Genomic DNA, 18,519 nt, shown 5'->3' on the forward strand with positions numbered 1-18,519 from the left:
CGAACCACATAAGACCCAAGCTTAAAATCCATAAGTAGCTATAGATAAACACACACACACACACACACACACACCCCACACACCAGTTAATATCACCAAATTCCTTGACTCCAGAACTGTTCTCACAGCTTTAACCAATCATCTTGCTAGGAAAAAAAATGGGAAAAAGAATATAAATACTTTAGAAAAAACCTTACAAACCACAGGAAAACAAAGTCCAGTCTCCTTTCTTTTTGAATCAGGGACAATGATGTCCTTTCACAGTAAAAAATCAAGCACCATCACAGGAGAGCATAGGCTCCTTGAAGGCAGAGGACCATCTGCCATCACCTTAGAGGGTGCTGTTCAAGACAGGTGTTCTTACAAGTCTGCTCGATGAGTAAATGGCTGAACCAAAGAAAGACAAGCATATATAATGTTGCTATTTTATTAGGGAAAAAAAGCACATGTGTGACACAGTTGCTCAGGTGCTCTAGAATTAATTTTTAGATATATCAAAACAATCAGTTATAAACAATTCTCAGTTAGTTACAAGAACAGAGAAATTTCATGGGCTAGACAGCAATCACTTCTTTGAATTTATGAGGCAGGTTATTTGGGGCAGCATACGTATCTTCATAATTCTGTTTCCCGTGGTTTAGGATGACAATGTATTAGCTGACTTTGTAAACCTGATCCCTGAGTTTAAAATCCCGGGAGTTTAAAATCCATAAGTGGCTTCCTGGCACTTTTAGGTAAGACTCGAATCACTGATGCAGCCAGCTCGGCCTGCCTCTGTCAGACTTCTTCTCTCAGCTACTCTCCCACAGGTGCCCTCAAGTCCCAGGGTCATCCCACCTCCTGGGTCCTCCCTGGATTGTTCCTTCTTCTAAGTCAACTGGGATCTCAGTTCCCCAGAGATTAGGAGGCCGTGTAACATACTTCAGAGGGAGTGTGGTGTCATTTTCCTTGGTAGATTCTGTCACAGACTGTAGTTATACTTTTAGCTTTTGTGATTAATAGCAATCTCCTCTATGGGCATGTGCCCAGTGCCTGATAATTTTATATTGGAAAAAACAGAAGAATAAATGAATGGATGGATAGATGAATGAATTCTTGAGCATGGAGGTGGAAAAAGGGAAATTCAACCTAATTCAATCATGGGAAGAGATCTGTACTACAGGTCAGGAACCTGAAATCCCTTTCCTGATTTGAATCTACCACTTACCAATGAGTCTGAGCCGTTTGGTTCCTCTCGAGCAGCTGTTTGGTCACCTAAATAATCAGATCATAACACCAGCCCACAGATGCACAGGTTTTTGTGAAGATCAAATGAAATAGCACTTATTTTAAAAGCTAACACATGGTGTATAAATATAAGGCATTATTTTAAATGGATAACCAACAAAGGTGATAAAATTCAATTCCGTAATTCAGGATAAATATAATTTGCAGTAATCTTAGAGCAAATTTTGTAATTCCATCAGTTTTTTTTTTTGCCTGTGTATTTATTTAACTGTTAATTTGAACATAAAGGACCTTAAAATTGCCTGGTTTCTTCAAGTCACAAAAATGTCTTATTGAAGTAATAATTTAAATGCTTAGTTCCTTACACTACTTACAATTTTGAACTTTATTTCAAGGAAACACTTCTCTCCTGGTCCATTCAGGCCTGCTCCTGGTACACAGAGGAGGGGGCCTCTTTCTCTTTGCCTGTCTCTAGGTTCTTACCCCGCTGCCCCCCGCTTGATCCCCACCAAGTGTGTCCTCACAAGGGCCGAGGTAGAAGGAAGGAGGAGAGGTGAGGAGGCAGGAAAGGTCTTCTTGCCTGGCACTAGCATGAGCCAGCGTGTCTCACACTCTGGTGTAGCAGGGAAGGAAAGAAAGATTAATACTCTCTTCCTGGGGTGCTTTCAAGTATACCTTGAAGGGCCCTCATGGTCAGCTATCTCTCACCTGAAGATCTCCTGGCTGTTTGTCCACTGGGCATCCTGTGGATGGATCTTGAGCCATGTCCTGCAAAGTCCTTGCTGTTCCTGGCAGTCACATGACCTAAGCCACCTCCAGGGTTTCTCTCCTAATGGGTTTCTCTCCATGGCCTAACCTGGTCCACAGGAAACACACTTTATACACATCTTTAACCCATCGGCAGTAGCTGGAGAGTGACTTGCCAAGCAGCTGTCTGCTTTGTGGTCATAGGCTATTCAGCTAACCTCTTGTACTTTTTTTTTTAACAGTGTCCCTTCAGTAACTAGAAACAAATAACAAGATTTCCAGGTGGTCCCGTGAAAGTCTATCTCACTTGATTTTTCACTGGGGAAGACACTTCTCACTTCTCATCCCTCCTCTATGAGGGATGGAGATTCATCTCTCTCTCTCTCTCTCTCTCTCTCTCTCTCTCTCACACATACACACACACACACACACAGACTATCTCAGAGTCTCTAATAGCTGGTTTCTAGCCTCTCAGCCTCTACCCCCTTTCCTAGGCTACAGAAGGGAGTTCAGTTAAGGACAATAGCATTCACTTTGATCACCTCTTTTGCAAATTCTGATTCTGTGGTCTAGCTTTTTGCCTTGGACTGTGGGAATAATCACCTCCTATTATTTTGTAATTATCCTGCCGCATTTTATACCCTGCTGGTTTACATTCAAACCCCATAAAGACACACTTTGGCTTCTTAAAGTGGTTCAGACCAAGTTCTCCTTTTCTGGTTGTTTCTCAAAGCTGTATCACCAGTATCAGGAGAAACACCAATAAAACCATTTCTCTGGTGAACACAAATTCTAGCAGCCAGAAGTCGCAGTTTTCTGCTTAGAAGTCAAAGTAGGATGATTGGAGATATGACTTACATTATTCTCCAAAGACTCTCCACGTGAGAATTCTGTTATGTGTTTACTACTAGAATTCAGAAAGGGAGAGTTAAACTCTAGAGTGTGAAATTAGTGAGCAGAACCTAGAGCTGGATCTGGCCAGTGTTGGCCGAGGAAATAACCCAGCATCCAATTAGACCTTGGAAGAAGAGCAGATGTGGAAAACCGAGTTCTGGTGCTTGAGCTGAGGGTACAGAATGACAGCCTTGAGGGTCGTAGATGCAGAAGCCCACAGCTGCCTGCGGCGATGCGGGGCCAAGCAGGAAGTTAGTCAGTATCCTACCACGAAGCCTGAATTACCTTGGGGCCTGAATCCTATCAGACTGGTTTGTGGTTCCTGTTGCATTATAACAATGAACATAACAGAAATGACAGTCTCTATCAATCCACAGACCTCAAACGGTTAAAACCATGACAGTTAAAAATGATGCTTTGAAAAGTGGGATGGTGGAGCAAAAGACGGGTGGGTTTTCACTTTTTTCTTTGACTTTTGGGTTTTCAATAAGCATGCTTCAGTCAAATAGTAATAAAATATTTCCATCTGATGGAAAACCAGCAAAATTCAAATAGACCTTGGCAGCTATAGTCACTTAATGATTTCACACTACACCCAAACTCAGTGAGTTAGAAAGACACTCGTTGAGTTGTGTTCTTCAGTCTATGGATCAGTTGGGTAGATTTTCTGGGCTGGGCTGGGCTCACTCATGCATCATGGTCAGCTGTGGGTCAGGTACACGTTTCTGCTCTTTCATGCTGTGTTTTCTCACATGCTTGGGGGTTGGCTGGCTGAAGGCTGAGGACTCTTGGTTTTCCTCCATATGTATCTCATTCTCCAACAGGCTAGCTCAAGTTTGTTTACGTGGTGGAGGTAGGGTTGGAAATAGTGAACATAAAGCATTCATGGCCTCTTGAGGTTGAGGCTCAGAACTGACACACAGTTACTTCCATCTCACTCTATCCATCAATCCAAGACTCAAGGCCAACCCAGATTTAAGGGGTAGGAAATAGACCTTACTTCTTGATAAGGAGCTATTAAAGCACATTGCAAAGAGCACGGATACAAGGAGAGGGGAATGATTGGGACCATTACTGCAACTACAGCATCCCAAAGGTGCCAGGCCACGTGAAAAAATGGAAGAGGGAAAAGAGAATAGCGTTTGGGAATTATGTAGCCGTATTAAAATGTTTACTGTTAATCAGGTTCTAAAAGTAAATCTTTTTCATCCACACTTCAGTTAGTGAGCTGCAGAGAACACTTTATCCCCTCTTTTTTTTTTTTTTTTTTTGCGTTACGTGGGCCTCTCACCGCTGCGGCCTCTCCCATTGCAGAGCACAGGCTCCGGACGCGCAGGCTCAGCGGCCATGGCTCACGGGCCCAGCCGCTCCACGGCATGTGGGATCTTCCCGGACCTGGGCATGAACACGTGTCCCCTGCATCAGCAGGCGGACTCTCAACCACTGCGCCACCAGGGAAGCCCCACTCTATCCCCTCTTACATGTCTAGTTCCTACTCATCATGCTAGTACCAAATTTAATATCACTTACTCCAGGAAGCCTGTCTGAATTACCTTCCTTTTAGACAGTGAATACATCATGTGATTGTTCCCAGCATTTCCTCCTCATATCATTTATAAGACTCTGTTATTTTATTCTCTGTCTTCCCTGCTGGACCAGGATCTCTGGGGGTGGGGGGTGGGTCTGGTCTATCACGTTTATCTTGCACCCCCAGCACCTAGTCCCTGCATGGCACAGAGTAGACGCTGAATCAACTTTTGTTAAATGAATATAAAGGGAATGCATGACTGAATTAATAGATGAATGAATGTCAAGTTGGGTATTTATTAGAGAAATGTATACATTTGTGGATATTGGTATTTTCTTGGGATACCCATATCCTTGCTAACCTGGTTTTAAATCCATTCATTGCTATCAAGTAGAAAAGAAACACTGTGAGAAATTAAGATTACTCTTTGATAGCTATGTATAATGCAGCAAGCAAGTTTTAAAGCCTGCAGCTGATATTTTCTCCAAATTTCACAAGTGCAAACTGAAGAGAATCCAAAAATGGCCTTCACACTGGCCAAAAAACTTTGTTGGAAAATGTACAAATAAATGAAGCACAGGTTGTTGAACTAGTAGTGGCCTTATAACCAATTTATACTCTGTAACTAAAGAAAACCTTATATTTGCAATGTGCTGAGCTTTCCAAAGGAAATATTCAGTCTTAGTCCTAGAAAAAAAATCAGAGACCTCTCTAGTAAAATTGAATGGGAACAGAATAAGCCATGGTCTACTAGCTATTACAAGTCAGATTTGTACCAGACGTTCCTATACATTTCTGAGTTTAATCCTCATAATAACCTACATGGTGAGATTTCCTTTATCTTTTCTGTAAAGATAGAGAAACTGGGGCACAGCCATGTTACATAATTTCCTCAAGCTATTAGCACCAAAATGTTAATTTATTAACTTGTCATAAAGCATGATTTACTTAAAAAAAGAAAAACTATATCGATTTATTACGGTTTGCCAGGAATTATTGTTATAAGTACTGCTCCACAATCCCCAGTCCTGCTGCCCAATGCCTGCTTCTTGCCTGTTTTTCATTCTTGCTGCCCAACTTGTGCACATGGGAGTCTTCCTGGATATGAATATTTTTGAGTTATGGTTGCCAGGAGGTTTATCAGCAAAGTTAGCCAGTCATTCCAGGTTATCAAGTAAAGTATGGTAAATATGTTTCAGAATTTCATAAATCAACTGGTAATTATCAATTTTCAAAGACTAGACTCTTAGGTTCAATTGCAGTTCCCTTTCCTGAATCCTAGTTTTCTGATGCTTTTATTAAATGGTCCCCATTCTGCTAAATCTTCTTCCCAGAGATCCACTCTTAGGTCTTTAGCTAACACCCTAACATCTCTGTGATCTTTTCAGTCTTAAAAGGCATGGTTAGAATATGAATTAGCATAGAAAATGTCTTATGAACCATAGTTTGGGGTGCAGGTGGGCTAAATGTCATGCTGGAGACAGAGCTCTCACCATTCCCAGCAAAACAACCCATGACTCCTTTCTACTTCTCTTGCTACCTTCTTTGTTTAAATTCTGCTCAGTTCAAGGTCCAGCTCAAATGATACTACTCATAGGAAACTTTCCTTCATTACCACAGACGAGTGAGTTTGTAAGCTCTCCTGCAAAGATACGTGCAAAGGTATCTGGGATCATACTAATAACAAGTATTTATTTAATATTCGTTGTATTCCACACACCATGCTAACTGTGTTAATACGTTATCTCATTTAATTCTCACCTTTAATTTGCAGTAGTATCTATGAGTTAGGTACTATTATCATCCATCTTTTGTGGATGAAGGTCAAAGTGATGATGAGACATGCCCGATGTCATCACTAATAAAAACAGAGTCTGGATTTAAGTCCAGATATTCTGGATGCCCAAACCTCAGTGCTCAATGACTATATTATACTTTATTCACACACTTAAAATTAATATAAAACTTCCTCTATTATTCTACAAATGTGGTGTGCAAAAAATGGTGTATTTCTGTTTTCTTCAACTAAAATTACATTCATATGTTTTCCACTTCTCTGAACTTGTGTGCACAGGACTCCTCGAGGATGTGAAGGGCTGACCCATGAATGGTGATGGAAAATGCTTTCCTTCAATGGATCATGAAAAGGCCCAGAACTGTTCTACAGATCAGAATGTACAAGATGGCAACTTTCGTCTTCATCCCACACTGGTAAACAGCATGGGAAGCTTGGAGTCTGTCTTCCAATTATAACTATCCCCTTGAAGTATAAAATGCCATATTCTGGAGTTCAGAACCATAAAGCAGAAAGTCCAACCTCACTGCAAACCCCTTGGAAACTTCACCCTAACTGTCCTTCCCCCCAATCAGAGACTGGGCCACTTTGCCAGGATGCTGAGAAAGGATTAGGCCACTGGTCCTTACTATTCATGGAATGCCAGACCTCTGTACCTTTTCCAGAATTAAGAAATTCTCCCTCCCTTCTTGAGCATCACAGGTCATATGCCTCTTTCTAATCGCCCCTCCTGTTCTCAGCATAGCCTTCTCAAGGAGCTGCAGTTTCTAGGAAATAAAAACCGGGGGGCAAGATATTTACTGGCACCTGCTGTTTCTGCTGTAACCCAGCTTCTCTGTGATTCAGGGTCAAATGCATGCCTCCACCAACTGGTCATCGCTTGATTTTACTTTATTTTATTCTATTTTGTTTTGTTTTCTGTTTTTTTAATTTATTTTTTGAATTTTTATTTATTTTTTAAGTTTTTATTTTATATTGTATACTAGTTGATTTACAATGTTGTGTTGGTATCAGGTGTACAGCAAAGTGAGTCAGTTATACATATATATATATATATATATATATATATATATATATATATATATATATATATTATTTTTCAAACTCTTTTCCCATTAGGTGATTACAGAATATTGAGCAGAGTTCCCTGTGCTACACAGTAGGTCCTTGTTGGTTATCTATTTTAAATATAGTAGTGTGTATATGTCATACAAACCAGAAAATGCAAATTGACATTCTTTATGTCTTACTCAGCCAGAGGAAGCACATTATTTGATTCAATGTTTTTTAAAAAATTAGCTCTATTGAATAATTGAGAGATTTCATGTTACAGTAATTAAATCTGGGAATTTGGGTTGAGCCTCTCTCATGGCGAGCATCAACTGGTACTGAGTAGCTTTTGTCCCCTTGAGATGCTTCGGTACTTTCCAGGTCACCTGCATTTCCATCATTCCATCCTGATGTTTGTCAGTTTGCAATAGATTTCCTTTGCAATGCCAAAATATGTCTCCAGGTTTATGCTTCTAACAAATGTGGAAATACATAACTTAGACCAAAAGAACTTCAAGTTTCAAGAAAAACAGGGAAAATATTTTCCTTTGTGAGAGCAAAGAATAGTTCTATGTATGCAATGTATAAGCAAAACATATCTGTTTTGAAGAAGGTACCTTTCCTAATTCACTCACTAATGTTACCTGCCTGTCACCAGGCATCTCAGTCTGCATCCTATGGTGGACATTCTCAGAGAGCAAAAGCACACCAGGCTGAATACATAGAAACTGAGGTCATTTTAAAATTGTCTCATTTATAGTGTTAAGCCAAGGCCTCTGAGTTTACTTCCAAAGTTGCTTTTACAGTCAGGCAGGCCTGGCAGGCCCAAGTCAGCAGAGGTCTGCCTCAGCCTTTGTTCATTTTCCTCATGCACGTAGAAAGTTCTCCCTCTATATTTCTGCGCAATTAATAATAATAATAATAATAATAATAATAATAATAATAATAAATGATTTTTAAACAGACCTGATACAATCCTGGTTAAAGACTCAATGTCTCCCATTAAGCCCTCCATCCTTTTTCTAGCCTGCCCTCATTTTTTGTTCTCTGAATGATTTTAAATATAGAATAAAAAGTAGATAATAATGAAAATAATACATGTAATTATAATCTAATTCATTTATGCTCAATAGTTTTGTGTCATTAAGAAGCATAGTAATATCGTAGAGTGGCAGAGACCATGTTTCATGTTGTATATACCCTATAGTGTGTGTATATATGTGTGTGTGATTTTGTCCCCAGAAACTATAACAGAGATGGATACAAGCTTGCAAACTATTTGTTGATTGATTTAGTAATTGAAATCTAAATTTTTGTTAATACAATATTACTGGTATAATTTCTACCTTTTTTTTTTTTTTTTTTTTTTTTTGGCCGTACGCAGGCCTCTCACTGTTGTGGCCTCTCCCATAGCGGAGCACAGGCTCCGGACGCACAGACTCAGCGGCCATGGCTCACGGGCCTAGCCGCTCTGCGGCACGTGGGATCTTCCCGGACCGGGGCACGAACCCGTGTCCCCTGCGTCAGCAGGTGGACTCCCAACCACTGCGCCACCCGGGAAGTCCCTAATTTCTACTTTTTCTCATGAGCATTTGGGTTCCAGTCCTCCACCACCTTCAAGACTCTCCCCCTGGTGAATCTCTGATTTACTAAACAACGGTGACTTGAATAAAGTGCCGCAGTAACCAGTGGCACTCACTGTTAATTAGAGCTGAGATCTCCTGACACGCTCACCCACTTTACTTCAGCATTTCCTCCTTTCCTCAAAAGAGCTGTTAAAAACAACCAATTCAAGTGGCTAAACTACTTTTGTTAAAGCAAATAGTCTGTGACTGGTAGCAGTTGGTATGCCTTTGTATGTGTGTGTGTGTGTGTCTTTGTGTATGTGTTAGTGAAACAGACAGAGAAAGAACCAGAAGCAGAAAGTTGATGGACACAGAGAGAGGGGATTTAAAAGTGGAACTGGTGGAACTTTCTTATATCTTGAGCATTAGGTGTGGAGCTGAGTACCTCCTTGTTTAGGGAAGAGGGTTATCGGTCGCACTTCTAGTGTAGTGTAGGAAGGGGATTCATAGTCAGTGGCCCCGTGTCAAGGAAACAATAATGAAGTATGAAGAGAAGAGAGATGAAGAGTAAATACTGACTCACTCTCTTTTGTTCCATAAAAGCAAGTCCAAAATGCTCTCTTCACATAGTTATTTGCCTAGTCTGGACAAAGGCCATCTCACTGATGAGGATTATTCTTTAAGGAGTACACCATTTGTTTAAAACTCCAAAGGTGCGTGAACTTTATATTCAAATATCAATATTATACCTTTTTTTGCTAGTGGAACTATGTCATTTTCTAGTATAGAATTGGCACATTTTAGCCTCTTTCTTTTTAGAAAAATTAAAACTACCAATATAACAAATATTTTGCCTTTTCTCTTCTTCCCCTCAAAATTGGAATAAAATAGCCCATCCTCAAGGTTCTGATAATACTTTTCCACTCATACAAAGGTAAAAAGTTGCAGAACAGAAAATAACATTTGTCTTGTTGGAGGATTATAGGAACATTGTTACCAGACCTATCTGTACAGCTGCAGGTACAAAGGATTCTGGCACCAGGAAGTTTCCAACAACCAGCCACAACCCCTCCCCTTTTAGTATAAAAAAAGCTGGAAATCTAATTCAGGAAAGAAGATTCTTTGGCACACTAGTCCACCATCTTCTGGGTCTGCTAGTCTTACAAATAAAGTCACTATTCCTTGCCCCAACAACTTGTCTCTCAATTTATTGGCCTGCTGTGCAGTGAGCAGTAAAAGCTTGGACTCATTAACAATGCTGACTATCTCTGTCTGAGTAAATGGTCTCCCAGTCACCCATGCTTGAAGCCTTGGAGTTACCATTGGATCTTTCATGATGAAAACTGAATTATATTATATCTATCTTAAAAATATTCAAATGACTACAAAAGTCCACCACATAATGTTCAAAACCTAACCATGATGGGGCAGATAACTGTCCATTGCTTATGCAACACTCCCTCCCCATCCCTGCAAATAGGTTGTTGATTTCATTTCCAGGTATAAGGCAGAGTTCCCTTGATTTAAGGGAAAGAAAGGCCCTCTATAAGCCCATGGAAATCCCACTACTCTTCGTTCAGTGATTGACCTCGAGGATGTTTCCCAGATCTGACCATGTAGATCAAAGAGAGCATCTGAAGGAGCATGATGCCCAAAAATGTCTCCTCAGCTTGTGATCACAAATATAACCATCAAGGGTAGCAGAAGAGAAGAGTGAGAAGGATGGAAAGTTCCTTGGGTCCTCAATGATATCACTAAACAGTTACAAGACTCCTGCAACTGCCTACCTCCAGACCCAACACTATGGAGAGTTAACAGAAGCCAGTATTACTTTAGCCACTGTTAATTGGTAGTAACAGTGAACGCATTTCTGTTTAATGCACAAGGCCCTTCAGGATTCTTGCTATCTGGTCCCACCCTACTTTGCACTTTCTTCAACCTTCCCCAACCCTTCACAGCAAAGGTTCCATCCTGTAGCGTTTTAGATTTTCTTTTAGAAGGCTGACTTATTTCTTCTGTGTCCTCCAGGTGAGCAGCTCTTGATGGTTCAAGCTCTAGCTCAAAATGTTACCTCCTCAAGCAATGATTACTTTATCTAACCACCAAAAGCCTCTGGTTGTTTTTTGTGAAATCACACCCTCCCAAGAAAAATTAATTTCTCCCCTGTGTTGCATATTATTTGTATATAACACATTCTATTGCAATGATCCATTCATCTGTCTTGCACTTGCCTTTGAGCCCCCAAATATGAGGATGTCTTACTCATCACTGTATTCACAGATCCTAGAACAGTGGCTATTTTACATAATAAACACTCAGCTAATGCTTCTGGATTTTATAAAATACCCATGGCACAATAGGAGCAGATACTATTCATGGTTTTTTTGGATAGAACTGGTACAAACTTAGATAATCATTAAAAATATACTACTAATAAACCTAAAACTAATCACAATTCCCAACTGAATAGAGATGTCAACCTTCTTTGGGAGTGGATTTTTTTATTTCTACAAAATGCTCTTTGTTCCCTATATTTTTTTTTTCTTTCTGACAAAATGCACAGATATCTTCTTCTCATATACCTACAGATATTTATACTTTACTACCAAAAATATATTTTTAGAGTTCTGCTAAATTCACATAATGTTCCTTCTCTGAGAGTTGAACTCACGTTGTTGATTACCCATATGATACATGATATGGTTCCATCACCAAAGCTTTTAGTTACATTTTCAGCCTGAGGAAGCTGTTGCTCTACCTCTGCCTGGGTATTGTTCTAGAAACATCCCTTCCCCAATATAGGGGAATCATCCCCAATCATCCTGTTCCAGTTTCTTTTTGTTTTTGTTTTTGTTTTTTGGCTGTGTTGGGTCTTCATTGCTGCACGCAGGTTTTCTCTCTAGCTGCGGTGCACGGGTTTCTCATTGCGGTGGCTTCTCTTGTTGCGGAGCATGGGTTCTAGGCACGTGGGCTTCAGTAGTTGTGGCTCATGGGCTCTAGAGTGCAGGCTCAGTAGTTGTGGCGCACGGGCTTAGCTGCTCTGTGGCATGTGGGTTCCTCCCAGACCAGGGCTCGAACCTGCGTCCCCTGCATTGGCAAGTGGATTCTTAACCACTGCGCCACCAGGGAAGCCCCACTGTTCCAGTTTTAACGTGCGCGTGACTGTCAGAGAGACCACAGGCTAAACTCATGCTAATTGCTTTCCAAGATGGATATCAGAGTTGAAAAAACATTAAAGAATTGGTCTTTTCTTCAGAGCCCTAACACTCTCAAGGAATAGAAATCTGAAAACTACAGGCGGTTGCTTGATTATTTGCTGTTTATTTCAATTGACAGCTCTCTGAGTCCACCATATAGATCAATCAGTTCAAAGCACACATATTCTGCCTTTTAAAAATTGATGTTTAATAATATTTATCTATTAACAATGCAAAATTGCATCACAGATTTTAATTTCAACTTGTGAATTTAAAGGTGTGTTAGATTATAATTTTCCAGCTCTTTTGACCTACAGGGAAACTTAGTACCTTGCCCAATGACCAGTTACTGTCTTCAGCTTATTATTGATACATCAAATGTCTCACAATATTTACACTCTCTACTGCCTTCATATTGTCTGTGCTACATTTTTATCCTCAATTTTACTTCCTATTCATTTTTTCCCAGTTGTCTAGAATTTTTTGAAGAAAAGGAGGCATAAACTCTAAGTTACTTCAACTTTATAAATGAAAACTGCTTTAGATGAACCCAAAGGATTCTTTTATTTTAAGAAATTTAGTGCAAGACAGTTGGAGTTGTAAAGGTTGCTGCATTGCACAGCTCTGAAAAGCACCATTCACTTCTCTATCATCCATGTGAAGAATGTTCCCTGTAGTGTGACACATACTGTTACCTCCTTTTGTGTGCAGGGCTATTTATGTTGTCTCTATGAGTAGAGACAGAGATATCTGTGGTTATGGTTTTCTAAGTGATAATTTCATAAAAGCAGTTTCTAGACACCCAAGGACTTACCGTCCAGGAGAACATTATCTTTCTTACCTGAGCTGTGGTTTCCTGCTAGCAAGGTGGGGCTCACAGAGCATCTTCCCATTCTACTGGTGACCACAGGGGGCCCAGGTGTTCCATCCCATTCCTGAGCTTTGATAGGCTCTCTGGAGGAAGATGCCCCATGATGTCCTCTCTCTTTGTTGTCCAACTTTGGTATTGGTTCAGTGCTGTGGCTACGAACTTTCAGCTCCTCTGTTGATTCTGTGTATTAACCAGAATTATATTCCGTTAAACAAGAGTCAAATCCTTCCCAGATTCCTTAAATATTAAATAATGATTTTCTAAAATATTTTCAATATATTTTTGGAAACTTAGACTTGTGTTGAAGACTACATTTAAATAAAGCAGGGACAGGGAGTTGGGGGAAGATGGCGGAAGAGTAAGACGTGGAGATCATCTTCCTCCCCACAGATACACCAGAAATATTTCTACACGTGAAACAACTCCTACAGAACACCTACTGAACACTGACAGAAGACCTCAGACCCCCCAAAAGGCAAGAAACTCCCTACGTACCTGGGTAGGGCAAAAGAAACAAGAATAAACAGAGACAAAAGGATAGGGACGGGACCTGCACCAGTGGGAGGGAGCCGTGAAGGAGGAAAGGTTTCCACACACTAGGAAGCCCCTTCGCGGGTGGAGACAGCGGGTGGCGGAGGGGGAAAGCTTCGGAGTAGCGAGGAGAGCACAGCAACAGGGGTGCGGAGGGCAAAGCAGAGAGATTCCCGCACAGAGGATCGGTGCCCTCAGGCACACACCAGCCCGAGAGGCTTGTCTGCTCCACCGCCGGGGTGGGCGGGGCTGGGAGCTGAGGCTCGGGTATCGGGTTTCAGTCAGAGCGCAGGGAGAGGACTGCGGGGTTGGCGCAGGGGTTGGCGGCGGGAAGAGAGCCTGAAGGGGTTAGTGCACCACGGCTAGCCCGGAGGGAGTCCGGGAAAATGTCTGCAGCTGCCGAAGAGGCAAGAGACTTTTTCTTCCCTCTTTGTTTCCTGGTGCGCGAGGAGAGGGGATTAAGAGCACTGCTTAAAGGAGCTCCAGAGCCGGGCGTGAGCCACGCCTAAAAGCGCGGACCCCAGAGACGGGCGCGGGACGCTGGGGCTGCTGCTGCCACCGCCAAGAGGCCTGTGTGCGAGCACAGGTCACTGTCCACGCCCCCTTTCCGGAGAGCCTATGCAGCCCGCCACTGCCGGGGTCCCGGGATCCAGAGACGGCTTCCCCAGGAGAGCGCACAGCACGCCTCAGGCTGGTGCAACGTCACGCCGAACTCTGCCGCCGCAGGCTCGCCCCGCACTCCGTACCCCTCCCTCCCCCCGGCCTGAGTGAGCCAGAGCCCCTGAAGCAGCTGCTCTTTTAACCCCGTCCTGTCTGAGCAAAGAACAGATGCCCTCAGGTGACCTACACGCAGAGGCAGGGCCAAATCCAAAGCTGAGACCCGGGAGCTGTGAGAATAAAGAAGAGAAAGGGAAATCTCTCCCAGCAGCCTCAGAAGCAGCGGATTAATGCTCCACAATCAACTTGATGTACCCTGCATCTGTGGAATACATGAATAGACAACGAATCATCCCAAACTGAGGAGGTGGACTTTGAGAACAAGATTTATGATTTTTTCCCCTTTTCCTCTTTTTACAATGAATTAACCCAAATTGAGGAGGAGGACTTTGAGAGCAAGATTTACGATTTGTTTCCACTTGTTCTCTTTTTGTGAAAGTGTATGTGTATGCTTCTGTGTGAGATTTTGTCTATATAGCTTTGCTTCCACCATTTGTCCCAGGGTTCTATCAGTCCTTTTTTTTTTCTTGTTTTTTTTTGTTGTTGTTGTTCTTAATTTTCTTTAATAATTACTTTTTTACTTTAATAACGCTATTATATTTTATCATACTTTATTCTATTTTACTTTATCTTCTCTCTTTCTCTTTCTCCTACCTTCCCTCCTTCCTCCCTCCCTCCCTAACCCCTCCCTCCTTTCTTTCTTTCTCTCTTTCTTTCCTCCCTCCCTCCTTTCTTTCTTTCTTTCTTTCTTTCTTTCTTTCTTTCTTTCTTTCTTTCTTTCTTTCTTTCTTTCCTTCCTCCCTACCTCCCTGCTTTCTTTCTTTCTTTCTTTCTTTCTTCTACTAATTCTTCCTTTCTACATTTTCTCCCTTTTATTCTGAGCCGGGTGGATGAAAGGCTCTTGATGCTGCAGCCAGGAGTCAGTGCTGTGCCTCTGAGGTCGAGAGCCAACTTCAGGACACTGGTCCACAAGAGACCTCCCAGCTCCACATAATATCAAATGGCAAAAATCTCCCAGAGATCTCCATCTCAGCACCAGCACTCAGCTTCACTCAACGACCAGCAAGCTACAGTGCTGGTCACCCTATGCCAAGCAACTAGCAAGACAGGAACACAACCCCACCCATTAGCAGAGAGGCTGCCTAAAAACATAATAAGGCCACAGGCACCCCAAAACACACCACAAGACGTGGACCTGCCCACCAGAAAGACAAGATCAGCTTCATCCACCAGAAGACAGGCACTAGTCCCCTCCACCAGGAAGCCTACACAACCCACTGAAACAACATTAGCCACTGGGGACAGACACCAAAAACAATAGAAACTACGAACCTGCAGCCTGCAAAAAGGAGACCCCAAACACAGTAAGATAAGCAAAATGAGAAGACAGAAAAACACACAGCAGGTGAAGGAGCAAGATGAAAACCCACCAGACATAACAAATGAAGAGGAAATAGGCAGTCTACCTGAAAAAGAATTCAGAATAATGATAGCAATGATGATCCAAAATCTTGGAAATAGAATAGAAAAAATGCAAGAAACAGTTAACAATGACCTAGAAGAACTAAAGATGACTCAAACAGCTATTAAAAACACAATAAATGAAATGAAAAATACTCTAGATGGGATCAATAGCAGAATAAATGAGGCAGAAGAACGGATAAGTGACGTGGAAGATAAAATAGTGGAAATAACTGCTGTAGAGCAGAATAAAGAAAAAAGAATGAAAAGAACTGAGGACAACCTCAGAGACCTCTGGGACAACATTAAGTGCACCAACATTCGAATTATAGGGGTTCCAGAAGAAGAAGACAAAAAGAAAGGAAATATTTGAAAAGATTATAGTTGAAAACTTCCCTAATATGGGAAAGGAAATAGTAAATCAAGTCCAGGAAGCACAGAGAGTCCCATACAGAATAAATGCAAGGAGAAATACACCAAGACACATATTAATCAAACTGTCAAAAATTAAACACAAAGAAAACGTATTAAAAGCAACAAGGGAAAAACAACAAATAACACACAAGGGAATCCCCATGAGGTTAACAGCTGATCTCTCAGCAGAAACTCTACAAGCCAGGAGGGAGTGGCAGGACATATTTAAAGTGATGAAGGAGAAAAACCTGCAACCAAGATTACTCTACTCAGCAAGGATCTCATTCAGATTTGATGGAGAAATTAAAACCTTTACAGACAAGCAAAAGCTGAGAGAGTTCAGCACCACCAAACCAGCTTCACAATAAATGCTAAAGGAACTTCTCTAGGCAAGAAACACACAGAAGGAAAATACCTACAATAACAAACCCAAAACAATTAAAGAAACGGGAATAGGAACATACATATCGATAATTACCTTAAATGTAAATGGACTAAATGCTCCCACCAAAAGACACAGATTGGCTGAATGGATACAAAAACAAGACCCATATATATGCTGTCTACAAGAGACCCACTTCAGACCTAGAGACACATACAGATTGAAGCTAAGGGGATGGAAAAAGATATTCCATGCAAATGGAAATCAAAAGAAAGCTGGAGTAGTAATTCTTATATCAGACAAAATAGATGATAAAATAAAGACTATTAGAAGAGACAAAGAAGGACACTACATAATGATAAAGGGATCGATCCAAGAAGGAGATATAACAATTGTAAATATTTATGCACCCAACATAGGAGCACCTCAATACATAAGGCAAATACTAACAGCCATAAAAGGGGAAATCGACAGTAACACACTCACAGTAGGGGACTTTAACACCCCACTTTCACCAAAGGACAGATCATGCAAAATGAAAATAAATAAGGAAACACAAGCTTTAAATTATACATTAAACAAGATGGACTTAATTGATACTTATAGGACATTCCATCCAAAAACAACAGAATACACATTTTTCTCAAGTGCTCATGGAACATTCTCCAGGATAGATCATATCTTGGGTCACAAATCAAGCCTTGGTAAATTTAAGAAAATTGAAATTGTATCAAGTATCTTTTCCAACCACAATGCTATGAGACTAGACATCAATTACAGGAAAAGATCTGTAAAAAATACAAATACATGGAGGCTAAACAATACACTATTTAATAACGAAGTGATCACTGAAGAAATCAAAGAGGAAATTAAAAAATACCTAGAAACAAATGACAATGGAGACACGACGACCCAAAACCTATGGGACACAGCAAAAGCAGTTCTAAGGGGGAAGTTTATAGCAATACAATCCCACCTTAAGAAACAGGAAACATCTCGAGTAAACAACCTGACCCTGCACCTAAAGCAATTAGAGAAAGAAGAAGAAAAATCCCACAATGTTAGCAGAAAGAAAGAAATCATAAAGATCAGATCAGAAATAAATGAAAAAGAAATGAAGGAAACAATAGCAAAGATCAATAAAACTAAAAGCTGGTTGTTTGAGAAGATAAACAAAATTGATAAACCATTAGCCAGACTCATCAAGAAAAAAAGGGAGAAGACTCAAATCAATAGAATTAGAAATGAAAAAGGAGAAATAACAACTGACACTGCAGAAATACAAAAGATCATGAGAGATTACTACAAGCAACTCTATGCCAATAAAATGGACAACCTGGAAGAAATGGACAAATTCTTAGCAATGCACAACCTGCCAATACTGAATCAGGAAGAAATAGAAAATGAATAGACCAATCACAAGCACTGAAATTGAAACTGTGATTAAAAATCTTCCAACAAACAAAAGCCCAGGACCAGATGGCTTCACAGGCAAATTCTATCAAACGTTTAGAGAAGAGCTAACACGTATCCTTCTTAAAGTCTTTCAAAATATAGCAGAAGGAGGAACACTCCCAAACTCATTCTACGAGGCACCATCACCTTGATACCAAAACCAGGCAAGGATGTCACAAAGAAAGAAAACTACAGGCCAATATCACTGATGAACATAGATGCAAAAATCCTCAACAAAATACTAGCAAACAGAATCCAACAGCACATTAAAAGGATCATACACCATGATCAAGTGGAGTTTATTCCAGGAATGCAAGGATTCTTCAATATACGCAAATCAATCAATGTGATACACCATATTAAAAAAATTGAAGGAGAAAAGCTATATGATCATCTCAATAGATGCAGAGAAAGCTTTTGACAAAATTCAACACCCATTTATGATAAAAACCCTGCAGAAAGTAGGCATAGAGGGAACTTTCCTCAACATAATAAAGGCCATATATGACAAACCCACAGCCAACATCGTCCTCAATGGTGAAAAACTGAAACCATTTCCTCTAAGGTCAAGAACAAGACAAATCTGCCCACTCTCACCACTCTTATTCAACATAGTTTTGGAAGTTTTAGCCACAGCAATCAGAGAAGAAAAGGAAATAATAGGAATCCAAATTGGAAAAGAAGA

The 18,519-nt window shown here is 40.8% G+C and overlaps 1 protein-coding gene across 1 annotated transcript in view; it reads right to left on the reverse strand.

The window, feature by feature from the left end:
• NYAP2 (neuronal tyrosine-phosphorylated phosphoinositide-3-kinase adaptor 2) overlaps positions 1–18,519 on the reverse strand; it is a gene marked incomplete at both ends in the record, with an annotated part of 260,124 nt that overhangs the window by 59,661 nt on the left and 181,944 nt on the right. The window contains one exon of the mRNA XM_082630452.1: positions 12,845–13,054. Within this exon, the coding sequence (XP_082486578.1) occupies positions 12,845–13,054 (210 nt within the window). The remainder of the gene's footprint in view (positions 1–12,844; positions 13,055–18,519) is intronic.

The sequence above is a fragment of the Mesoplodon mirus genome (assembly GCF_964341445.2).
Source record: "Mesoplodon mirus genome assembly, chromosome: 8".
In the NCBI taxonomy this organism is placed as follows: domain Eukaryota; kingdom Metazoa; phylum Chordata; class Mammalia; order Artiodactyla; family Ziphiidae; genus Mesoplodon; species Mesoplodon mirus.